Consider the following 26280-nt stretch of genomic DNA (forward strand, 5'->3'; position numbering starts at 1 on the left):
CGAAAGGCGACGAACAGAGCTGACGATTACTAATTAGGCTAATCAGGTACCATCCAATCCTGTTACAGAATTTGCGACGAGACATGTAAATACGACGAAAGCTGACCAATACTTTGCTTGGAAATACGACCAACCGTTCGTTCCCGTTCGTCTTTAGTAAAACATCGCTAGTGAGGACTGCAACATTTCGTTCATGTCAGGAAATCATAGCAAGTACCTCTTGAGCTGGTGCAAACTCTACGAAATATTCTGATATCAAAGATGCTTGCAAATTTACAATGATAGTGTGAAAAGATTTCTTGTCTAAATTCACGTAAATCAATAATACTGCACGTATCACATCGTTTAGAAGTGTCGTTTGACGTCCTGAATGTCTGTTCTACATGTAGGCCCATGCGACGTCTGGTTATCTAAGTGTAACTAAACCTCTTTATAACACGCCACATACTCATTCCGTGTCGCGATTCACCAGAATACGTCACATAACGAGAAAATAGACACATGTAGTCCAAAAAGTGACGTCAAAGGGTATTTTTTGAGAACTTTTTTCCTAGGGAAATAGTTTTGACCAAATTTAGAAACGTGCCCGGTCACGTGACCATAGTGTCGTCTGCGGCTTTCAAACAATGGCGGGCGATTAGAACGTGATGAGCGCCCAGGATGAGCGTAGAGTCTCTCTCTAAAACAGAAAGATTTTTGCATTCCAACAGCGTAGGAACTTGAACAGCTCATCGACGAAAAAGATTTAAGTGCAACCAAGGATTTTGCTAGGTATGCTTAGAATATTTTTTTTTTTGTAGAAAGTGGTACTATGTACTTCTGTAACTTGAACCGCTGTAGAAATATCGCGAAGTAAACTTATGATGGATTGCTGAGGTGCAAAATATCAAAGCACATTAAAAACTATAACATACAACATGGGTGTGTGATGTGCTATAAGACACTTTCCCTGGTCTTTATTGGGGCTATACCGCCCGTTTATTACCCCTCGTGGCCGTACGTTACCAGAAACACATCGCTATACCCCTCGGCCTACGGCCTCGAGGAACAGCGATGTGTTTCTGGTAACGTACGGCCCCTCGGGGTAATAGACGGGCGCTATAGCCCTCATGACCAGGCAATAGGTGTTTACTAGCATTTAATAGCCGCTATTTGAACTTTGACGGTACAAGTTTCATGTATAAAATCCTCGGAAAACAAGAGTCGTTATTTTTCCAAATATAATCTACCCACCACACAGTGAGCTATGGCAGTGCAAAACCTCTAAATTCAATGTGAAATAATTCTGGTGAACTTCACTTTCAATTTTTATGTTTCTTTCTCTGCGCTAATTCAAGAGGTTTAGTAGCTGCAATAATTGTAGCCCTTGGTTGGTGGGGCTTGGGATTTTGTCGTGCGGCTCGCCTTGCCCCAACCAGGTTGGGCAAGGCGCGAGCCGCACGACAGAAGCCCGAGCCCCACCAACCAAGGGCTAGTACAATTATTGCAGCTGGAGGTTTAGTTACACGTAATTACGTGTACGTCTGATGGCGCGCAATGATGTACGCGTATCCATGCTCACATTTTTGTTCAGTTGCGCGTTCACAATAATTTTGCTGCATTTTTTCTCAGAAACATGCGAAATTCGCGTTAGTTTAAAGAAACATTAAGCGCCTCAAGTTGACGTCCCGAACGTCAGCTATTTAGAAATCTTTGTGGCGGCGTCAGATGAAAAGTGGAATGAAACTACAATATTTCGTTCATGTCAGGAAATCATAGAAAGTGCTTCTTGTGCTGTGCAAACTCTGCGAAATATTCTGATATCATAGATGCTTGTCAGTTTACAATGATGCTTTACAATATTTCTTGTCTAAATTCACAAATATCATCAAGAATATCTAAAAAATATTGCACGTAATTATCACTACGTCTAAGAAGCGTCGTTTTACGTCCCGAACGTCTGTTCTAAACGTATGCGACATCTGGTTATCACGTGATAAAGATGCTACATGCACCCATCGAACGTAATTAGGCCTACGTGTGTAACTAAACCTCCTTAAAGCATGTGCATGTAATGATGGCACAGATAGCACGTGTACACTCCCGAAAGGTAGTTCTTGAATGAAATTAACCATCCGAACACAACACCAAGCTTTATAATGACGCCAGATCATCTTGGCTTATGGAAAGGAAATCTTCTCTTTAAACATCCATCACCCATGCAATTACCAGTTCAAGAAAATCGATTATTGACGCTTTAGTCTTAAGAAATCGATGAAGACGTTGCTACGAGTAATCTAATACACGGTTGTTATATTATGAGCTGTAAGCAATCAATATAGGCCACCTGAGAGATAGCTCTGTAATTGAAATTATTTGCAGCGCAGATATCCAATGCATTCAGACGGGGAAAATCGCATGGATATACTGCATATGTACTTTTTTTCAGAACTTGTAGTGTACATTTGTTTTGCATTATGCGTACCGTATTCGAATGCTGTATGCAAACATCCCATGCGTGGTTTTGCGAAGATGCAACCGGAAAAAGTAATGTCGATGACGAGTCGTTTTTCGGCGTCTTAGAGTTGAATTGCGAGCGCCGGTTTCTGTCTCGGAAATTGACACTATTGCAAGTGCCAGTTTCTGCAAAGGCATCGGCATGTTAGAGACTTGATTTCATTTTTTGAAGCCATAGAATTCCACCCATAAATTACATCCGACATGAGCTTATATTCAGTGGCATATATATTCACTATAATATCATGATGAAATGAACTCCGAATTCCAATTTGAGTTAATGTGAGTTTTCTCAGAATTATTATAGTCATTCATATGTTTTAGTGATTTATTTAGTTTCTGTATTTTATTCTTTAAAACCGCAGAATGTTCACGAGGCAAGTGTCAGATCTAAAGGTTTACGTGTGCTCTCTGGGACTGGCGCAATACGCACCCGGATGACATAACTAGCTGGTGATCTGACATCCATGAGTGCTCATTACTGCGTGACACTGTGACCATTGACAACTCGAGATCGTCGCCAAACGATTAATAAAGCGCTTGAATGAAAAACAAATCGTAATATTCTGATAAAACCCCATCAATCACAATTTAACGTTCATGAATTTACGCAGAATATTCATTTAACGTTCATTGCTGACAACAGAGGAAGTCAAATAAAACAGTACTCTTTGCGATCTGTCGATCAAAGAGCGCGATTTTTGCATTCTTGACGTGGGTTTACACGATCAGGAAGCTCTACGCTGTCCACCGAGCGATAAGCTTACGTAAAATTGTGTATTGTTAGCAGAAAGGAAGAAAGATAAAGATCTACTGAACGGGAAATCGGAGATTTTAAAGCTATTTAAAACTTAGTCAACATGCCCATCATAGTTAGCAATAGTTTGAGTGACAACCAAATTACATTGCACGCGTCTCTGTTCACTATGCAAATTGCTCAAGGTGAAGATGTTCTATGTAAAGTGAACACTCCCGAATGACGTCATCCTCATAATCATTACGATTTTTTCTAAAACTTTCGGAAATATTTGTCCTTTCAGGGCTCCCGCTACCTATTCGCCAATTCGCCAAATTCGAAAGAAAGTTAAAAATGGCTACAAAAATTCCTGTTTGGCTAATGTAGTGGCTATTGAATTCTTAGACCTCAACAGAAAACTACACCTAACAATAAAATGTTGTAAGATGTTGAAACAGTTTACCCTCCTTCTTACAAAGTTGCAATGTATTGAAACAGTTTAATCTCCTTTCTACAAAGTTACAAATTCCTTGGTACGTAAAACAAACACTGTAGCTGTTCGATACTACAATACATCATGAACGTCCATGAATACACTGAGGCCTGCTTTGCCTCTGTGAGTCCTGGGTCGTCCTTGAGTCTATCAAAAGTTTTACCTACTTTGCTGTATCAAAATTTGGCCTGCAACTACTCAGTTTGATAGTAAAAACCATAATTTCAAAGGAAACTTTCACAAGCGGAGTCATAATACAAAGGAAAAGGAGAAAAACTGAGGTTATCTGAAAGGTCAAGTCTAGGTCATCTTATCATGTGATGTCATGCATGAAGACCCCCTAATTACACAATTATGGTTCACAAGAAACCACCTAGGGTGGTCCAATAGGTGAAAGGTAATTTTGCTGCCTTCCAATTTAAATGGCATTCAGCTTGACTGACTCCCATTCGGCCTACTTTCAAACTGCTATAACTTATACAAGAAATTATGTGATTCTGAATGATTTTAATATTTTTGTAGATTCCACCAGTTTAATGATCTAGAAGTGAACATCACCAGACATTTCTTGATGATATCAAAATATCAAATGAAAATATATTTGGGCTAAAATGTTATCATAATCATTAAAACAATGAATGCCCTCAAAAAGTGAGTAATTTAAATGAACATATATCGTTGTCTTGTTTTACAAGAGTTTTGTTTGGCCCAGCCTTTTTTGTCTCAAGAAAAGTACTTGTACTCAAGATGCTATTTCAGCCTGCTTGATCACAACTATGACATGCAAGTAAAACCAGGGCCTTAAATACCACAATAATTGTATCTACACTGCCATTGTGCTATACCATAAATGCTGTCTTCTGCATGGAAAATTGTTTTACTTGTGTGGCTCAAACATTTAGGTTATGGAAGACTGCATAAATTTGCCACATGAGAAGCCTGTAACTTGACAAGCTATCATGCTGTGAATACTAACTGAATGTGGCAGAAATATTCAATCTGTACGTCTTGTAATATACACTTAACATTGCTACCAGATCTTTAGAATTCAATTGCTACCTAATTTTATTTCTGGTGTTTAAAGTTTACCACCAAAAATGAAAAAGGATTTCTATCCCTGAAATGTCATAAAAACATAGATTATAAATGCAAAAACAAAACACATATTTCTTTAATGTAAAAACCATCATGAACATCATACAAAACAACTTGATTTGTAAAATTAGGGACTCCTGAATGACGAGAAAGCTGTTGCCACACTTGAGATCATAAACTGGCTAAAAGTTACTCAAAATGGCTAAAAGATTTTTGATTTGGCTAATGAGTTGGCTAATCATTTTGGTGACTTAGGGGGAGCCCTGCCTTTATATGGACAGACATAGTCTAGCATCTCGACGTCTTTCGGCCTTCGTCCGGACCAAGGCCGAAAGACGACGCCTACACCGGGACAGGCACAGTGAAATTGGTACTTCAAAGCATAGACAGTAGAGGGGGCCCTCTCTACTGTCTATGTTCAAAGGCAATGGTAAGTAACTCATTGTGCAGTCAACAACTCATAGCGGCACATCGTTTACTTGACCGATGCCATGATCGCAACTACATGCATATATCACGTTTTATCCAGGAATTAGACCGCAAGTTGCATCGATAAACATAAAACAAATGAAACAAAAAGTTCGAATATCTGTCCTCGGCAGTTGATGTCGTGCACCTTTTCTTCTATATGTCGATCTGATACAAACCCTAAGTTTGGGATAATAATAGCATCTTTGTGAAGATACACCGAGATTTTAAAGTCAATGTGTATGGTAATAATAACACCTTCAGTGAACCGAAAATATATAATTTATCAATGTTATTAGAAATTCTATAGGAAGCATTCTCTTAAAGGTATATTATACATACAGTCACCTGTTCCAATTTTGCCACAGTTACCATGGAACATGAAAATCTAACCAATCACAGATTTTAAGCGGGTGGCCGCTTTTTATAAAACAGCGCCCTCACATGGGTATTTTGAATACCAATGAACGCCCCTTTGACCATATATGGGCATATTCAGATTACAGGTGACTCGGGGACAAATATTCGGACTCTCGAACTTCTACAATTCTTTTCTGATCCACCACTTGAGGGGCTCATTTTAAAGCTCTTGGAGAAAGAAAACTTTCAATGGCTTACTAGTTTGTCGAAAATCCGAAATTTAGCTTTTCCCCATAGAGTTAACACAGGAACGGCGGCCATTTTGAATTTCAAATATCACAAAATATTGGGTAATTTGAATCACTAGTTCCAAACTTTGTACTGTGACCCCATATTTTTATTATTGATTTGGTAAGAGAATGGTTGAAAGTTTCATTGAGGAGAGTTTGAGCAAAAGTTTAAGTCTTTCACTTTGGAGGCGCATACAACCTTAATAGTATCGTTCATCAGAACCTAGTTACGTATAAAAAATTTTAAGTTTATCCAAAAAAAAACTCGCGTATTTTTTCCTGCTTTCATTTTATAGAGTGTAAAGCCGGTAAGTTGATTGAATAACTCATTAGCCTCATATAAACATTAAGATGAAAATATTACAGCTGCTCAGTGCCGAAAGTCAGGCCACAGGCGCATGTCTAGCGCTTCGGACGAAACGCACGACGTGCGCCGCGCCCGTGAGTCAGACATGTCAACATTCACTTACGCTTTCTTCCCGCGTGGTTTAGATTCTAGGATTCCCAGATAGTTTGGAATGCCAGGACAGCTAGAGTGTAATTATGCCGATTAGATAAGAGGTTAACAGATTTTTACATCATCATGTAACGTTTTATGATTGCTTATGTTTTTCGTTTTGTGTTACTTTTAATATACGCTCTAACCCATGTTTAATGAATGTTTTTACGAATTAAAAAAAAAATAAAAATTTACAAATAATGTGCTTCTTCGGCTTTTCACTTTACATAAACTGGAATATTTGCTCTTTTTAATGTGCTGCAGCGTTCAAGCGATGCGCGATCTGCCATTAACAGCTTCAGTCGTTGATCCTTTTTTTTTCTCTATTATCAGCCTCGATTTTTCAAAGTTGCTCGAAAGAAACGCATTTCGAACTTTTTTTGCATTTGTTTGATGGTGAGGCAAATGCCGTTATTTGCACTTGTCAAGTGGAATTTTAAACGACTACGCATCGTGAATATACACGCGTTTGATGCATGTTCAGTCGGATGAGACGACCCAGTGTTTGGAAACGTGGACCAATATTTATTGCCAACCTACGAGCGCGCGGGAGATGCTTTCCCGAAGTATACGTCATGAAATTGGATACTGTAAAACTCGCGAAGTATGTATGGTGAAACCATATTTTTAAGGGGGGTTCAGAATTACGACCTAATTGAAAAAACGACACAGAAATTGCGATTTATAATCTAAAGTCAGATGTCATCAAAACGACAAGGTTTGGTATCTTGATGAAGAAGAGATCTTTCAGTCACAAGCCTCTAGTTGCAATTTTGCTCACACTATACAGTTCGGGCGTACCCCATCCCGCTTGACAATAGTCGAGTCACAATTTCTGCACTGTTCATATCCACAGACAAAAGTACAGTAGTTCATGGAAGTAGCTAGGCTCGTTAGTCTGTTGCAGAGGGTACTCCACAACACCAAACAATTTCTTCGCTATATAGCGCAGGTCTTTACAGGTGTGTGTTATTTCCTAAAAGTGTGAGAAAGCATCCAAGTATATGAACAGATGGTATGGTAGGGCGCCTGCGGGGAATATTATGGACCTCCCATCCACGCTTTGCTGAGTTTCCATCTTTCTGTATGTCGTGTGCGTCTTGGTGGAGCTATACTCGTACATCTCAACAAATTGCGGTAACCAACGCCCCTATTATGTGTGTAAAGTGTATGGATGGTACTGCTTGAGACATACACCCCTGACACTGGATTTCTCTCCTGATCGACGATCTTCAAGTTGGAAGTGTATTCGGAGAATTCTGAACCAATTCGAGCACAGGGAAAATGGTGAGTCTCTAGAGCTCTGCTTCTTTGTAGCTGTTGATACTTCTGTATAATACAGTGTAAATCAGAGGCCAGCCGTGGCCACAGTTGTTCTCCCGCTTGTTACAGGTAAAACGGCAGAGCTGAGCAGTGGTAAATTGTAGGCAATTCCGAATTCGCAGCTCTGTGAAAGTTTCTTTGGTATTCTGTGGTTTGAAGCGAGTGTGCCCAACTGAAACCTGTAAATTTGTCCATTTTGGCCACGGTCGTCCCGCGTATTTCAAGTTGATGATGTTACCAGCCACGGGGATATTCCTGGGCGACCGTACTTTGTCGCGTTGTAGTTCCCCACTACTGAAGTTTACGCGTGATGGTTTTTGAAGGATTGGTGACTTCGTTCGCCGTTGTCTTCACCGTGGTTTCGAAGTTAAATTCTTCCCCACCCCCATCCCCATATCCCCCATCAGAACCACCTCCATCAAAGCTTGAAAGCAGCATTTCCCCATCTCACATTTAATGTCGGCCATCCCTAGTACCATACCCTAGACTGCATATCATATCATCATGTTTATATTTATAACATTGATCAGAAAATGTCCCAAGCACGGTTTTCATTTTAATACCTAATCGTTGTCTTTCCCCCACATATCTGTATCCAAATAGTATACAATGTGGGAACCATATCCCATTCTGAGGACACTGTCAAAATTTAATCATTGAATCGCTGTGCGTTGGACCCTAGTTTAAGAAGTTAACGATCGCCATTCTTACAAGAACCGTTAAAGCAAAACTCGGAAGAATGCGTTGCATCCTCCCGTTTTTGAACTCTGAGCATTGAAGTCGGTTTATTGGCTTTGTTATTTGTACGCGCCAAGGATTTTTCCACTCAATTGCGTGTACTTTAAACTAGTCTGGCAGAGACCCTGCGATTCGCGTTCTTCCCTGTTGGAACACGCGCGCGCCCTTTAGAGACGCGACGCGAATCCCAGGGTCTGGACGTTCTTGCAAGCGACCGGTCGGATTTCTGCCTGATCCGGGTACTTTATAGAACTCCACAAATCCGTTAATCAAACAAAAAATGACAAGTACCATAGCCAAATAAAATTAAAAATGAAAAATAAAAACATACTGCGTATATAGGTCTACCAGCTACTAGTATATATTCTCTCCGCCCAGTTAGATAGGTGTTTCTTTTGACGTCACTGCCCTTATGAATATTCATATACTTGCAAGAACCGACAGTCGCTGTGTCTGGCAGCGCGTGCTCACAGCTAGCACAGCGTAGCCTTCGAATGCAGGCCCATTGGGCGCGCACAAAACAAGACACAGCGACTGTGGAGAGTCTAACTTTAAACGTGAGGGTAGCATTAGGACACCTACTTCTTTTGCTTACTTATTTGCTCCAAAAATAAGCTTCGTTAGAGGGCACCTAGCTGTTTGCCTCAACTGACCCTTCAGCGTTTTTGCTTCCAGTTAAAAGTTTTCAACAGTCCGAAATGGTTGCACTTAAAATTGAACTCAAGTACTTCTATAGGTTTTATACAGTGTTCATCATATATTCCTTCATCACAATCCTTTCACTTCTCATAATTTTTACATCTTCCACGCTCAAGTTTCATGAAACCGGCCCTATTTTTTGTTTGATGATGTGGCCACTTGCCACCCACTCGGTCATGGAGACTTAGTCATCAAGCCGGCAAGTTCAAGGTTACCTTTGAAGCCGTGTATCTCTCCAGGGACACCACTTTATTTTGTCATTAAATTTTGTTTGTTATATGTTAGTGATAGGAGATTACATGAAACTGTGAATGGCCTTTGAGAAGCAGAATTGCTGCGATTGACAAACTGAAAAAGTCAAGATTTGTGAAGATTTATGAGGAAATAACCAATCAAATGTACAGATTTTAGAAAAAGTATTAAAGTGTAGAAATGAATTGATTGATTTTCGGTGATTTTCCAGATTTCTTGATGACTATATTATGCGTAATTGTCCTGTGCGAGTACATATGTACATTAGTAGTGTGCTGGGTGTAAGGTTAACACGATATATTCACGGTTATGGTGAATTTTTTACAGTCTTGTCGCTGTTGGAATACAGATTGTAATTCAGTCAATTACTCTGCATCGCACTTGATCCTTCCACCTGGAGACACAAACACTGAAAAGATCTCTGATGGTGTTCCTCCCCAGTGTATTTCGTGCCAAGTTCTTGTTTACATGTCATTGCAAAAGTTCTAAACTTTTTATGTACAACCTGCATGTATGTGTTCAAATCTTTCAGTTTAAGGTAGAATTTCTACAATTCTCTTCTGATCTACCACTTGTAGGGGCTCATTTTAAAGCTCTTGAAGAAAAAAAAACTTTCACCATCTTAGTTTTTCGAAAATCCAAAATTTTATTTTTACCCCATAGAGTTAACACAGGGATGGCGGCCATTTTGAATTTCAAATATTGTAAAATGTTGAGTAATTTGTTTTTCTCCAGTTTCAAACTTTGCACAGTGACCCCTGATTTTTATTGTGATTTAGTAAGACTAAGAGAATAGTCGAAAGTTTCATTTAGGAAAGTTTCAGCAAAAGTTTAAGTCTTTCACTTTCGAGGCGCATACTAATAAATTGAAAATTGGCTGAGCGAGCTCTGAAAGAGGGAGACAGTAAAAGAAAGAACGAGAAATCATGAGAAAATATGTCACTCTATCCTGGAATCGTAATCAGGACCAATTTATCTCAGTGCGTTTCCAGCATGCTGACTTAGAATGCGACGTTACCTCACTTACACTTGCTCATGTCAGGACTGCATTCAGCGCTAATGTCAGAATTTCAGCCATAAAGCAAAGCCAGGCATGTTGTGAATTGACAAGTGTATGACAAACCTCGACAAACCCCGCCACATCCATTTACACAATGATGATATCAGCAGAAACAGCTTTGCTATCGGTGTTTAGGTGGGGTCATTATATTGCTCCAGTACCGCAGTTATAAGAGCGAAATTCTGATTAGATTGCAGTGTATCGTGCACTGACTCTTAAAAAAAATTGAACTGCCATAAAAAGTTTCTGATGAAACGAATTCAGTAATTTCTTGAATGGATTTAAACGCACAGCATACGGCATTGCAGAGTCAGCCAGCAAAGACATCACAGTCAAAACCGCTCAGCTTAATCCGGACCCTTAAAAAGAGTGGTTCAATAAATGATGTCACTGTGATGTCAAACTTCAGATAATTGTAAATTGCTTCTCTGAAAGTGATGCCGAAGGTCATCCGTAGGTGACAGATAGAGGCAATGTCCATGCAGGGTCAAAGGCATTTGAGAGAGCTTATAATGAAATTTGAACTGTTGTTTTACTTGAGAAAATCTTTACAAAAAGTTCCTCTTGCACCTCACTATAGCCGCCCTGTTCATTTGACAATTCTATACTTTCATTGTTTTGTAAATGTTAAGTTAATGTTGAAAAATTGATGCAGTATATATAGCGTTTTGGAAAGTAAAGCTCATAAAGAGGTAAAGGGTGGTCATATAGAAACTACATTTTGCTGCAAAAATATTAAGGTGACAGTAATTTTTGATGACAAGGGAATACAAATGCTCGGGGGAATCGTTTAATAGAGTGCTAGATGTGATTTTACAGCAACTACAAATTTTGTGAGTGTCATGCTAAATTACAATGTTGCTAGGAGACAGTTCATGGAAATTGATCGCAGTGCGTTAAATTTTCCCGTTTTATATTATTAAGGGATGCAAACACTGTGAATATCAAACTGAGAAATGTAAAGTTTTGTTCAGTCAAAAAGTGATCCTACAAGTTCAACTATTCTCAGAATATTATGAGTGATCATGGCTTTACTATAATCATTGTTAATGTCTGGAGGGACATAGGGAAAAGGTTTAGAACTTGACTTGTATGGGTCACCATGCGCCGCATGTAAACCATGCGCTGATGTAACCTCATCTACCACTGCCCTCATTTACCGTTATCTAAACAACTTGCGTCACCCTTTCCACGTCATCATCCATGCGCATGTCAGTGTGATCAGTGCTATCTATCGTCCATTTCTGCCACGCTCAAGTTCACACCTCAAAATTCCCACCCACCCCCTCCGCGCGCGAAAGCGAAAAAAAAAAAAAAAAAAAAGCGTGCCTCGCTGCAGGGTAGCAGCACACAATAAAAGAGAACTGTATGTCTTCTATATGGATAACTTTACACAATAAAGTTCCAGAGGGGTACTAGTATAGGCCTGTAGTGGGTGCCCGATAGCATGTTGCCTGATGCACGGTACTAAGAGTCCAGTACCGCTGTCCAGGCAGCCATGAGCGTCGCCTTGATGCCCCCGCCGTGGCAGTACATGAATAACCCTCGGATTTCGGCCAAACACTTCCTCAATGTCGTTCCTTTGCGTTCATTGTTTACCAGTGAATCATGAAGACTGATACAGTTGTTGTACTAACCATATGAAGTCTGATTATCCTAGAAATGCAAATATTTAGTGCTGTAATGGTTTCAGTCTTGTTAGCTAGATCAGCAACTTTTTGAGGAAAAAAAAATCCCCACCAATTTCACAGTGGATGCACTCTTGTATGGGAATAAATCCATCCATGCATTGCACCAGCACTTCCTACGGTGTGTTTTGGTGATGTCGTCATCTTCAGCAATTCAGATTTCATCGCTCGGTGTACCAGTATGTGTGTGTGTGTCAGCCTGTCTGTCTGTTCATTTGTCCTCCTTTCTGTCTGTCTGTATACCAAATTAAGTGATCACAAAATGCTAAAGCAAATAATGTGACCTGTATAGGTATGCCCAATGTTTGGATGAGCATCTGGAACTGAGTGGAGTGTTACGGATATGGCTTAGGGCACAGTCCCCTTTTGTGGAGGGACTGTGCTTAGGGTAATTTACATTTGTGTGATGATGAGTTTTCATAATTTTCAAAATTTTTCTGCAAGGATGGAGTGTGTGGTGATATTTAGTGTATATGTTTGTTGGGATGTTTCAATTTGTATTAATTCAATTTAGCATAAATTTGCATACTTTTAAAATTTTGTTTGTGATTTTCTGTCAAAATTCTTTTTTTGAAAAAGGACTGGTCCAAAACATTTCAAATTTGAGTTGTAATTCTAAGGCATAACATAATGAAGATTTATCTAAAGTGATGGTGAAGTTTGCATTTGTAAAGTTTTGGCAAAAAAATTGAGAGTTTTCTCAGGGGCCCCTCCTTTGGCTGTGTGAAACAACTAGATCCTGGAAGATTTAATATTGATTTGTTGAATTTTTTTAGAATGGGCCATTATTCTTCAGTTTTTTCGGTAATTCGCAAAGCATCATAGCAAGCTATAATACAATCGTAGCATTAGAGATTAGTGGAGTGACTGTGGTCTAAAGCACTTGTAAACATGTTTTTCTTAATGTACATAGCGGTGATTTGTGCTCTGTTTATGAGTTACAAGAAATGTTTATTATGTCAAGAAAGCAAATTATTCACTGTTCAGTGACAAATTCAGGTCAACTGCATGTGTGGCTTGGATTGTGTCTCGGGACACCTGATCTTTCTTATTGTCAGACAATGCTTAATACCATCCACCTTGCATTGTGGTGAACAATTTAGTCTTCCCATACTGTCGTTATCTTCACTAGCCCATGGCTGGTATAACTTTGATGTATAACAAAATAAAGTTTTGAGATCGCAGAATTTTTCTCTTATCCACTAAAAAGCTTTGATGAAACTTACACTTATTTACCTACAATCTGTCACACACACAGCTCCAGCCCAAACTGGTTCATTTGCCCATGCCGGAGTTGCAATAAATCAACAAAAAGAAATTCAACCCAATTTTAAATGTACCACTGTAACCAGTAGAGGCTCAGGCATGTAGAACCAGCAAGGACATTGCCCCCGTTTAGAACTGGTATCCTGCAGTACAGACTGCAGCATCCAAAGCTCTTAATGGTCATTTATCCTTATCAGAGAGGTCTCCACAGAGAAAGGTTTGATTACAGGCAGTAAATTAAGGCAGAAGGCAACTGACAAGTTCAGCACCAAGTGTATACACTACTGTTTGAAGATTAACCTCCAGGAAGAGTGATTGACTATCAGTGACACCGAGTGATCCAATTTCCCCACACATGTTACATGTAAGGAAAATTGCACATGGCAGTTAGTGGTTGACAGTTCCCCCCTCTCCATTCCATGTGTAGGCAAGGAAGGAATACATGTAGTTGATGCAGAAAGAAGGTCTAGAAGTTTTCTGGGCCACTGGATGTTTCCCACCGATGAAACTTCAAAAGGTTGAAAAGAGGCATGGTTGAGTGAATGATTTTGATCGATATGCTTTGTTCAGGGTATTTCTCAGAAGTACGTGTAGATAATGTGTAGTTCAACTTGTGTAGAAGGCAGAAGTGAAAAATGATGAGGCCATTTAAAGAAAATTCTTCGTTTGCCGTCCTTGGATTTTTGAAAAACCGACTGACCAGCCAGCCAGGGAAAAAAAAACAAACACAAACAAAAAAACCACAAGTGTATTAAATTTTTATTTGATAATCTTTTGGAAAAATAATTTGTATTTGTAATAGTAATAGTGTTAACAGTGTGTTTGTTTTCTTAATTTTCTCTGAAAACCTACCAGCACATGGACAAACAAAGAATTTTATTTAAAGTGGCTAATTATTTTTCTCTTGGCACACCTGTGGTATTAGAATGCTATTCATTCATGTAAGTTTGAATATGGTCAAATGTTTGCAGAATTGTAAATCAACCATGATCCCTCCAGTTAATTGTTTTTGCTATTGTCAACAATGAAGATTCCTATGGGGATCTCATTGAGTAATTAATCAATATTAGCTTCAAGGCAATTAAGTGCTACTTAAGGTGAAGTACTACGAATTACGTCAAAATTAGGTTGTGGTGTCATTTTCTTGAAACTTTGCACAAATATTCTTGGAAGTTGTGCAAGTGCAAAATGAAATAAAAAATGGGGGTCACCACGCTCGTTTCCATGGAAACGGACGTTAAAATGGCGTCGTTAGAAATAAATAAAAATGATATAATTCACTTAAACTAAAGAAAGCAATTACAAACGCTTAGCAAATGAGTTAATTTTGATAAATACCAAGAATTAAGATCCATATCTATCGAATGTATAGTTTTCATGATGTTTGTAAAGAAATTTTAACATAAGTATCGATTACAAAATGACGATATTGAAATTATATCACTACATAATTTTCGAACTTTCTTCCTGTCGCTTTGAATGGTGTCATTTTGACCAAACTTGGCGAATAAAATCCTGACATAATACCATTTAGTTTACACTTTTAATAAAAGGGTGTCACCACGCTACTTTTTACAATATCTCCAGGTGAATGGGTAATATGCGCCATGTAAATGGGAGAGAAATGTTAATTTTGCGCTCATATTGAATAAAAACCAGCTTCCTAGGGGTCAAAATGTACAAGGTTAAAGGTCACATGTATTTCTAAGAGACTGGGTCAAAAATTAGGTAAAAGCGCAATTTCAACAATGCCAGGTGATGTTCAATACATGCGCTACAAAATAACACATTTGCGGCAGGCTTGAGTTAAATCTGCGCAGAAATGCTCTAAAGCGTGTGCGCGTCCGAATTCGTCGCCCTTTACCTTAACATAACAACATAGTAAACAACAATAAAATAAACCATCAGACCAAGAAGGTATTAATTATTATATAATTATAATAATTATATATAATTATATAAATTACATTTTGCTGAATTTTGCATTCACGCAAAGCTTACATGTATCTTCTTTCCTCTGGCGTATTCAAGGACTTAAGAAAAGTGTAGGTATGTTTTAGCTTTGCAGATTTTTCACTTCAAATAAGAACTGTACTACTTGAGGGACCTACACTGACCTCGTGGAAGAGGTGTCAACATGGAATCAAACAAGACCGTCAGAAGGCTGTCTCCCCCCCAAAAAAAAACAAACAAAACAAAACCCACATTAGGGCAGCTGTTATGTTTTTTGGAATGTAATACTCATGAGCAGGTTACATGTAACCCAAGAAAGTATGTAGATATGGCAAGAAAGGAAATAGTCAAATTATTGAATGCAAAAATCAAAAATTTACACTCATGTCAGCATTGTGACCCCCCTGCCCCTATGTGATGGTCCAGCTCTAGGCAGTGTTTTCTATATAAATACCCTTATCGAGATGAGGTATATATTTTGCTTCAAGAACTCAGACATGATGTCATATTTCGTTCAGCTATGCTCATTATAGGTGTCTGATCACCATGTGGTAATTTGAAATGTTGTCTGTGTGTTATTCTTGTATATTGATTTGCACACATAGAAATATGAATCTGTTGTAAGATCAGACACTGAACACACTCAGCAGGTTCTGAAAGGAACTTTGTAAACACAGTGCTGCCATACAGGTTATTGGCCTGTAAGGTGAAAGTGCATAGGCGTAGCGTTGAAAGCGATACTGTATATCAGTGCTTTTGATCAATGATTTTGGCAAAAACAAAAAATTCAAATGTCCAAGTTTGTAACCAGATGGAACTGGAATTTACTGATATATCTATACACTCTCAGCTATTGGCTCGTTGTAGTCAACTGGTGTGAATTGTATATTAATTGAATCTGACAAATGAAATTTAATTATAGTCTGAATGTGATGTGTTGACAATGTGGGCTTTGCCCTTAAATACTAGGTGACATGTCTGTCAAGGCAAACAAGTATATTTGTTGAACATTCTTTGAATTTTTACAGGATGCATGTTGCATAGCTAACACAATACTGTTTCCCTTAATGTGATAGTTGCATGATGCCTAGCTCAGTTATACAAATAATTTTCATGGACAGCGGGAGCCGGGTTGCTGAAAAAACAATCTAGCTGAGCATCAGGAATCTATAGAGCCTCCATGATCAGCTTCAAGCAGATATTACAAGCAAACATTACATTAACTTTGTAAAGCTGGATTGCTTATTTTGATTCAACTATTGCACCTGACTCAATTTTGCTCAGAGATTGTTTTCACAACATATCAACTGAATGGAGCAAAATAGAGAGATTGAGTTTCGCCCGGCAGCGAGAGTAATTGATTGGAGGTACATGGTACTTCGTTGAAATGAAATGTTTTCGAATTGAATTTGACTGAAATGGTGTAAACTTAATTACAAAGTTGGCACGGTGTATCACAACCTTCATGACTTCGTAAGTTGATATCTTGCAGTCATTTAGATATACTGCTCTCAGTAAGGCAAATTTACACAGGTCGGTGTGGATTCAAGAAAAAATTAAAGCTGCAAGCAGCGTTGGCGGGGCCCAAGTGGTTGCCATGGTTGAAAGTACTTGCAATGATGATACTTTGTGCAGATTTTGAGCTTCCATGTGTCTCGTGTGTAGAGAAATCTTTGGACTAGTTGTTCACACATGTGAAAATTACCTTTGACCCTTTGAGCGCCATTTTGTCCCCTTAAACCCCAGTCAATTTATTTAGACTTTTGCCAAACTTTTGAGAAAAAAGTGTAGCCAATGGAAGGTGATGTCCATTTGGTCCAAAATTATCATAAAATTACAGCAAAATTCATAAAAATTGGTAAAATTTTGCACTAATTTTGGCGGAAGAAAATTATAGTGCTCAAAGAGTTAAAAGCTCACGCACCTCAATTATGAAAGAGGGAGAAGTAAAAGAAAGAAAGAGAAATTACAAGAAAATATATCACGCTATCCTGGAATCGTAGTCAGGACCAATTTACAAATTTATGATTATGAATACTGTTGATAAAAATAAAATATTTTTGTCATTATTGCATACTTACAAAAGTACCCTACAGCACTCAAATCCTAAATGATATCAGTATTTATGCCAAATTCACGCAGTTGTAGCACAGACCCTCAGAAATCATATCGTTACACAGCAGCAGCTTTGCAAAGTAACTTGATGCGCGGTCACAGTGCCTTGTACCCCTGTGAATCAATGTGAACTCCAGCTGTCTTTTGCTTGAACACATATGTCCTTTGTCTTTTCCATTCTCCTTTTCATGCAAAATTGAATTTTTCAATTCTAATTGAGGAGTGATCAGCAGCAGATGAAATTATTAGGATAATAAAAGGCAGCTACATATGTCAGCAAGTTTGTGCAATTGTTTCATATGGAAGTGTTATGAAATATGATAAAAAAGTTGATGCTTACAGTAGTTTTGAATTCAAGTTTCAGTCCATTAACCTTAGTATATCAGCTAATCAGCTACTGCATCAATGTCAATTTCCAAGGAAATGATGGTGATATGAGAACATTAATCATGTGTGAATTTTTGAAATTCTTGTTGTAATGATAACCTTGATGCTGAGACCCGGGTCACTTTCCTGAGCTGCAATACTGATATATATATACATACATATATATATATATATATATATATATATATATATATATATATATATATATATATATATATATATATATATATATTATATATAATACACACATATATACTGTCTATATATATACATACTGTATGCTTAGTTTGCAAACTAAGCATACAGTATGTATATATATAGACAGTATATATGTGTGTATTATATATATATAATATATATATATATATATATATATATATATATATATATATATATATATATATATATAATGTTGTTTCTTTTCTCACTCTAACACACTTTGAATGAACAGGAATTTTTTTCTAGAATTTTGCCCTTATTTTAAAGTCAAAACTACACACTTTTGCATATAAAAACAAGGGCTAGATCTTAAGTCTAGTAGGTTACAGTGAATTTCTTCAGAGCTATTAATTCATTGCACTGTGTATACATGAAGCCAAGGTTTGTACCTTCAAAACTCCAACATGGAATGCTCTATATAGATGAAAAATTATCATATTGCAGTCGGAGACAGCCTCAGACTTCAACTTTCTAACTGTATTCTCATTAGTTTGAAATTCATTGTAAACATTACTGCATTGGACAAAAACATGTCTACATTGTTGGGTTTTACCACTTGATGGTTGGATTTGTTGAGATATGGAAATGAAGATCAATATAAGTTAATTACTCCTTCTGAAATATAATAATTCATTCTAAGCCTGCAGTTCTGAGGGTCTATCATTTCCTGTCATTGAAGATGACCTTTCCCAGTTTTTCTACATACTTGTATATTTGTAAAGAATTAATGATCACTTTGAAAGCCTCAACTCCTCAAACCCAATCATCAAGATCCCTGTGTTCAGAATGTATAGAGAACAATTAAGACAGTCTAAAATTTATTCTCTTTCTATGTTTCAAAAGCACTTAAATTATTTGGTCTTAAATTGATTCTTTTTAAAATCTTAAAAGCACGTAATACAATTAATGGGTCTTATAATAATTAAATTACGACTAATTGAAGAGTACTAATTTGAGGGTGACAATATTGTACTATTCTGTCGTGTTAAATGTTGTTGTAGATGAAAAGACACTGTGGGTAAATGGTTGTACTGGCAGATTTCAGTAAGCTTTAAAATTCAGTTTTGCATTGATTTTCTTACATCGATCTTTTCTTGCTGCCAAGGGTTGTACAATAATGTACCGATGACACTGTCATGAAGACGAATACACGATAAATATTAATAATTTCACAAATGCATATCACAATGATATCATTCACTTATTACGAACACTTTTTATTGGCAGATTTAATCATTTATGCATTTTTCTTAACTTTTGCAGATACCAAAGAGGCCCTTAGTGAGGTGCGCCAAGTCCCTAGGTAAGAGTGCACTATGGATTATATTGATTGTGAATATTGTGATCTTCATGAAAGTGCTCAGCAAGGGATTGATGCATTCAAACTCTGATACAGTATACTCTCATGACAGTAGACACATGCAATCTGTCTCCACCACGTCCAAATCTGAAAGTAGAAAGGTAATGAATGAGACATTTGTGATTATGGTCGCCAACACAGACGCCAATAATAATATGATAGGCGTCGACGATGACGTGGATGAGAGCATTGACATCAGTGATGGGACACAGCCGGCCAATGAAACGAAAAATTCAGAAGTTGAAACAGACAGGTTAGAAGAACTGCAGGATGATGTGCAGAAAGTTGAACCAAGGTTGGAGGAGCTTAAGAAACCAGTTGAGCTGGCAGAAATAAAGAAAATTGATATCAGTATTAATTGTTCAGATTTGAATATTCAATCTGAAAGGTGTAAAAAGGATAACTTAACAAACGTAACAAATGTTGTAAGGACTATGAAAAAAGTTGAGATCCCATGGTTCAAGAAAGAATGGCGTTTTAATAGCTCAGCTGCTGCTGAATTCAGGTATGTGTAAATTTACAATGAATCTCATATGGTTATGATGACTGGATTTCGTAATTTTTTAATTCATTATTGCCATGTTTAACCATTCACATTGGTCAACCAAGACATTTTAAAACACACATACAGAAAATATAAATCCTCCCAACTTATCTGTTACCAAGGTCACTCAGCGTGTACCTCAGTAGACCGATGCCTGTATGCGTCCCACAGTTAAACCATATACTGCTCTGTTTGGCTCTCATCAGTCAGCCCTGCACAGTCTAGGGAAATCCAATTCAAAAACTTCAAGCAAGATAGTGCATTAGGGATATGAGTGATGCATCCAGGGAGCAACTGATGTATGGCATTATTGCGTTGGTGAAAAAGTCACAGAAAATATAGCTTCTATGCGTAGAAGTGGCTTTAATAATTTTGACGTCGGCCTCCTTTAGTGTGAACTATGACTTTAATGTCTTGGATCAACTTATGAACAAGTTACGATAAAACTGACCCAGGATTAAGTCAAAGGTGGGACTTCCAAAGTCACTTCAACAGAACTTTGAACATGTTGACACTATATTTTACAGGACTTTAATTTGTCTCACAACATAATAACTATATACATCATCAATCAGTTTCTCTAAGGATGCATTGCTCTTGTCCGTAATGCGCCATCTTGCTCTGAGATTTTTGAATGGTACTATATCCCCAGGCTGTGTAGGGGCTGCCAGATGAGAGCTCTGCCGAGCAGTCTGGGTATGAAAGTAAAATGCACGGTTTAATTCAGTTACCCTATAGTCACCCAGCCACAGTGAAGGCAAACATCAGCTATTTATACTGCATGGTTTAAGTCAATGTTGGTCACTTCATGTAATGACGATCGTAAAAGCTTGCCCAAAGGTGAGCAATTTTCTTTTAAGAGCTAATGGTTTACTTGTGAGCTTAAATTGCAGACTAAATCAATTTATGGACTTTATATCTGTGCTCCCAACAGTCACTGTACATTTTGTGAATACAGATTTTTCCTGTAAAAATTCAGTGAAAAAAACTCTTGTTCTTTCTCAATACTGTTTATAGTGAATTACATGTATTTCTAACACATTTACCATCAGTTCAATGATTTTCATGATGACTTTAATCATTATCTCATAGTTGTTGGAACTGTGCTCAAAGGTCATATATGGGACCCATATGATCAATGCAAACACTGTATCCAAGGTACGATGGTGATTGTTGAAAGTTAAAACATGTCTGTCATATTATCTACATCGTATAAATTAAATGTAATGCAGCTATGATGATGAGGTGCATCTAGATATAGTGAACGAAATACATTGTTTGTAAACAAGAAACTCCCACAGGCGCAGTTCCGACGACTGTTTCCCTTTAAGTAAATTCAATGATTTAAATTTGATATAATTGCAAACTTATGTTAGACTTGCCTATCAAACTAATTAAAACTCCATAATATTTCACAAGAATTTTCTTGTCTGACAAATGAGTTCACAAGACAGTCTTTTTTTTTTTCGGTATCCTTGGCTGCAGAAATCTTTTGGAACAAGAATGTCACACAAGTGAGCTATTCCTGGCGACGCAAAAAAACGTGATGAGAAATACAACGTTACCGTACGAGGGTGAACCGAGAAAGAGACTCCTCATCACCACACAAGTACACAGTATTTTGCCGGAGGTATGTCAAAGTTTCATTCATAACCCTTGGCCCTCCAACCCCTATTATTGAAAATGGACTCTTCCCCAATGATGGATAAGTCCATACTTTAGTAAGGCCAGAGAAAGAAACTGTGTTGTTCTTTGCATTTTTCTGGCAGAAGAAAACAAAATATTGTAAAAATATGCACAAAAACATGCTGAAAAGTTGCTATACAGAAGTACATATTTGCTACAATTTCAAAAATTTCCTGATTAGCTTTAGTAGGGATGGTGATTCTGAGGAACAATTTTAATTAATTATTCTTCCTGTTCTAATGGGAAAATAGTTGAAGTATTTCTCTAACATAAATAATAAAAGTTGTAGAGTTTTATTCATGCTGTGAATTTAATGAAATGTGTTGTAATTGCAATGGAAAAGGAAAACAGAAGCCTTATTGCTGATTACTTCATCAAGGGGTAATTTTTGTGCAAATTTACAATCTTGCTCACAATATCCGTCCAAGCATTAAAATGTGTGCAATAAAGTTCGATGGAGGTTGAAGTATTGGTTTTGCATGCTGCTTCTGTGAAATGACTTACTAAAAATGAGCGACTCAGAAATTTTGCTACGGCCCATTGCATGTTTTATAGAGTGTATCTTGTTACATTCAATCTGCGAGCACTGTCCACAGGGTACCATTAATGCTGCTCCATTTCAAATTAAAAGCCATAGCAAAAGCGCTTTTCATTTCACTTTAAACCAGCGAGCAGTTTGGCTTCTCTGCAGATCTTGATCAAATTTTCGATGGCTGATAATTACGTTTTTACTGCAAATGGGAAAAAAAGGTGTAGGCTGAAAAATCGTCTCTAACTAATTCACTGGAAGATTGGAAACAGCTGTAAAAGGGAATGCACAATAAACTGTGATTTTATAAATATTAAAAGTGATACACTTTAAGATGCTGTTAAGAAAAACTTGTCTTTTTCGATTTACAGTTACTTTGGGTTTATACCTTTTCTAATTAGAGCACAGTATAGTAAAAGAGGTACCAATAACAGAGAAAAAATGTAGTACCTAAGATAAAAGAATCAGGACCAAGGTGAAAGAGAAAATGAAACATGAGAGTGATGTTAGTTGCCAAGGATGACTTGCTGATAATTTGTCCTATTGATGACCATAAACATTGCATAAATTAATACTTTGGGGATTGATTTTTTCATTTTTGGTCCAAACATTTTAAACTTGGTTTATTGGTGCTTTTTGATGATGTTGGTAATACTTCAAGTAAGATTTAATGATAGTTTATTTTATACCTGCAATGTTTGAGGGAAACAAAACAATGGTTTTCAAGTTTCTTATCAGATTCTGATGAAATTGATTGCAGGACCCATGTCCATGCTGTTTTTGCCAATTTGAAGTCCTTGATGCAGTTTTTCACAATTTGAAATCAAATGATTTTTTTTTGCCCATTTTAAGGCATTAATGCTGTTTTTTTACCAATTTGGAAGTCAGGTTTATTTGCAAGAACTTATTGATACATACTGGAAGATCGTTGGCAAAAGATACCTTCAACTGCAAAGTACTGATTTAACAAATGATTGACGTCTTAGTTTCTTGTACAGTAACTACAATAAAATATGCGTATAAGGTACTATGACTGTTATTCCTTTTGAATCTAGTTTTTGAGATCGTATGGTAGATTTTAACAGGGTACCTGTATTTCATGGCAAAGAAAAACAAAATTGGATATGTCTGTCTGAAACTTGAGCAAAACAAACGGAAGAACTGACTTGGGGCAATAAAGTTGCGAAAAGTAATTGAATTTCCGTGCTGCTGCTGAATTTTTGAAGAAAGTTAATCATAGCTTATGGAGAAGTAACCGTATTCCTGCCCACTGGCTCAGGATAAAGTAGTGATTTAATTGAAATTATTGTGCTGTGTAAGCCATTGACTTGGATGAGCTTGAGGCAAGCTGTATTGACATTTAATGTGCCCTAGCACACAAACCTAAATAAACGCAATGAGAAAAAGGCTTGATTGAGAAAAACTTATCGGCAAGATAACAGTGTTATCCACAACATGTTTCTGTGATTATTACAAGATTTTCCTTCTACACCAGGTCATGCCATATTCAAATGTCACGTTCAAGAAATGCAGCATTGTTGGGAGCAGTGGGATTCTCCTGGGCAGTAAGTGTGGCCAGGCGATTGATGATTCCGATTTTGTTATCAGGTATGTCAGCTGACTTATGAACTGTACAAGACTGAAACAGCATGTAGATCATCCAGTATGTGACCCATGTCACCCCAATCTTCATTGTTTACCAACCCAACCTAACCATTAATTGAACAGAGAGCATTATCCTCATATCGTGTTCTATGATGTTGACAACAACACAGTGTTTCAGGACAGCATTAACTAATGCAGGTACTGCTTTTTCTACACTTTAATGATGCTGAAGATTTGGACACCAGCCGCTAATTGGTAAAAATCACAGCAGATTAAGTTTTGTCACATCAAATTTAAAAGAGGCGAAGCTATAGAGATTTAGAAAGCCCAAAATCTAATGTTGTCATCAGCTGCAAAGATCACCTTTGTACATGGGAGATTTGGCGTACCGTGAAATCTCTTAATGAGTAGCACACCTTCCATTTTTCCAAATATTTCACAGCTGTTTATTTCAACAGCATTAGAGGATCTATGAACTGTGAGGAAAGTTTGGGAAGGAGGGTTATTTCAAAGATTTTTTTTTAATATCAGGAAGCAAGATAGTTTAAATGGCAGTAGAGCAGTGTACTTTGTTGACCATTTACAAGTCACCAGCAAAGTAATGGGCATTTCAGTGAAACTCTGTAGCCATGTTACTACAGTGCGTTTCACCTAGGTACCGCAACTCAGCGTATGAGAGGGACACAATCAACGTACAAAACAAACGATAAGCTTGGGTATCACAGACACAATTTTGAAAGTCACCGACTCAATGATTAATTACTGTAAAACCAGCATGGGGCAGCCGCAGTCTGGACTGAGTGATACACTTGATCCACAATGTGTGGCTTATAATTAGTTTCTGTGGAGAATACCTTCACCCTTGAACTCTTAGCTGAAATTGTAAAAGAAACAGTTGCATTGTAGATCAAGTCTAGTCAACTGCTTAACTCTCAGTCCAGACAGATGCTGCCCCATGCTGGTTAACTGTAATTAATCGACGAGTCGGTGGCTTTGAAATGTGTCTGTGATAACCAAGCTAATCGTGTGTTTTGTACGTGGATTGTGTCATCTCATACGCTGAGTTGCAGTACCTAGGTGAAACGCACAGTAATAGGATGAGACAACTGACAATTGAGTGTGTTTTGTTTGAAGAAAACAAAATGTTGTGCACTGTTAAGAAAATGAACCTATATTGACATTAACATGCTAAATTTAATCAGCATATGTAAAATCGCAAATACTTGATTGTAAGTTTTTATCTCAATTATGTCTGGCTGAAATATGCAAATACTTTCAGTAGTACAGGAGGTATACAGTCACTGTAATTGGTAAATGGCAAATAAAGTTCACACTAGTGTATTGCTAAAGCTCATGTGCAATTATCAGCAGGCTCTTTGTGCATGCATTTTCGCAAAATGTAAATCACTTGACTGTAAAAAAATATTCCTTTTACTGACTCTATGATGCTTTTCTTGACAGGATGAGGTTATTTATGGCATTTATGACTAATGCTTCCCCAGACGATAAATTCATCCCAGACTGTACAAGGAACGAAACTTATTTTAACATTGTCAATTTTATATTACTGGACAATACGATACAATATGTATACAACAAAAAACATTGTTTTGTTTTAAGTGCGTGTGCAGCTTCTGATAATCACAGCAATGCATTGTGGGATAACCCAAAAAAGGATTTATCTCCATTATTTATTATCTTCTGTAGAGAAGGAGGACATAAATTTAATATTAATGCTGAACCAGTTTGAATGATATAAGAATTATGCTATCATACTATACAGTATATTTTCTGCTAACGGGCACTTCTAACATTAAAAGCACATGATACATTGGCTCAGTGCTTAATACTTGGAACAAGTGAATTTGAAAGAAGGAATCCATAATCTTGAAGCAATGATCCTTTCTCTTTAGAAAAGAGCTATCATTTTCATAAATATTAATTTCTTGAGTATATATAACCTTTCTTATTCTTCGATATGATTGTACTGCAGGCATAAAGTAATATATTAATGTTATCTTTGAGCTGGCAAACTGAGTCAAACAATATTTCACCGGTAGATTGAGTTTGAAAAGCAAGTATTGCTATACTTTCTGAAAACGTCACACAAACCTAAAACTGTTACAGAATGAAGTACCATCTGGTTACACGCCTTAGGTACAATATCACCCATCTTTTGCAAATTCATTTATTAATATTGTATGCAAGAGCATGTTTCGTTTATCGACAATCATGCCCAGAACGCTATGCTTGAAACGTTTGGATTTAAGTTGCATGAAATTGATATGTACTGCGTGAATGAGTGGGTTTATGGTGTATGAATGGATTTTTAGTAATTATTTGACAGAATTGCTTTTGATAATGAAGGATAATTAGTTAAATAATTGAAATGAAATGATATATGGCATATATCACGAGC

General features: G+C 37.3%; 1 protein-coding gene across 1 annotated transcript in view; it reads left to right on the plus strand.

The window, feature by feature from the left end:
* The first annotated feature begins 7301 nt into the window (after window positions 1-7301).
* Window positions 7302-26280, plus strand: part of LOC139118677 (alpha-N-acetylneuraminide alpha-2,8-sialyltransferase-like) — a 45444-nt gene continuing 26465 nt past the window's right edge. The window contains exons 1-4 of the mRNA XM_070682095.1: window positions 7302-7724; window positions 19401-20002; window positions 21527-21671; window positions 23752-23864. Of these exons, the coding sequence (XP_070538196.1) occupies window positions 7722-7724; window positions 19401-20002; window positions 21527-21671; window positions 23752-23864 (863 nt within the window). The 5' untranslated portion in view covers window positions 7302-7721. The remainder of the gene's footprint in view (window positions 7725-19400; window positions 20003-21526; window positions 21672-23751; window positions 23865-26280) is intronic.

The sequence above is a fragment of the Ptychodera flava genome, chromosome 19, assembly GCF_041260155.1.
Source record: "Ptychodera flava strain L36383 chromosome 19, AS_Pfla_20210202, whole genome shotgun sequence".
NCBI lineage: Eukaryota > Metazoa > Hemichordata > Enteropneusta > Ptychoderidae > Ptychodera > Ptychodera flava.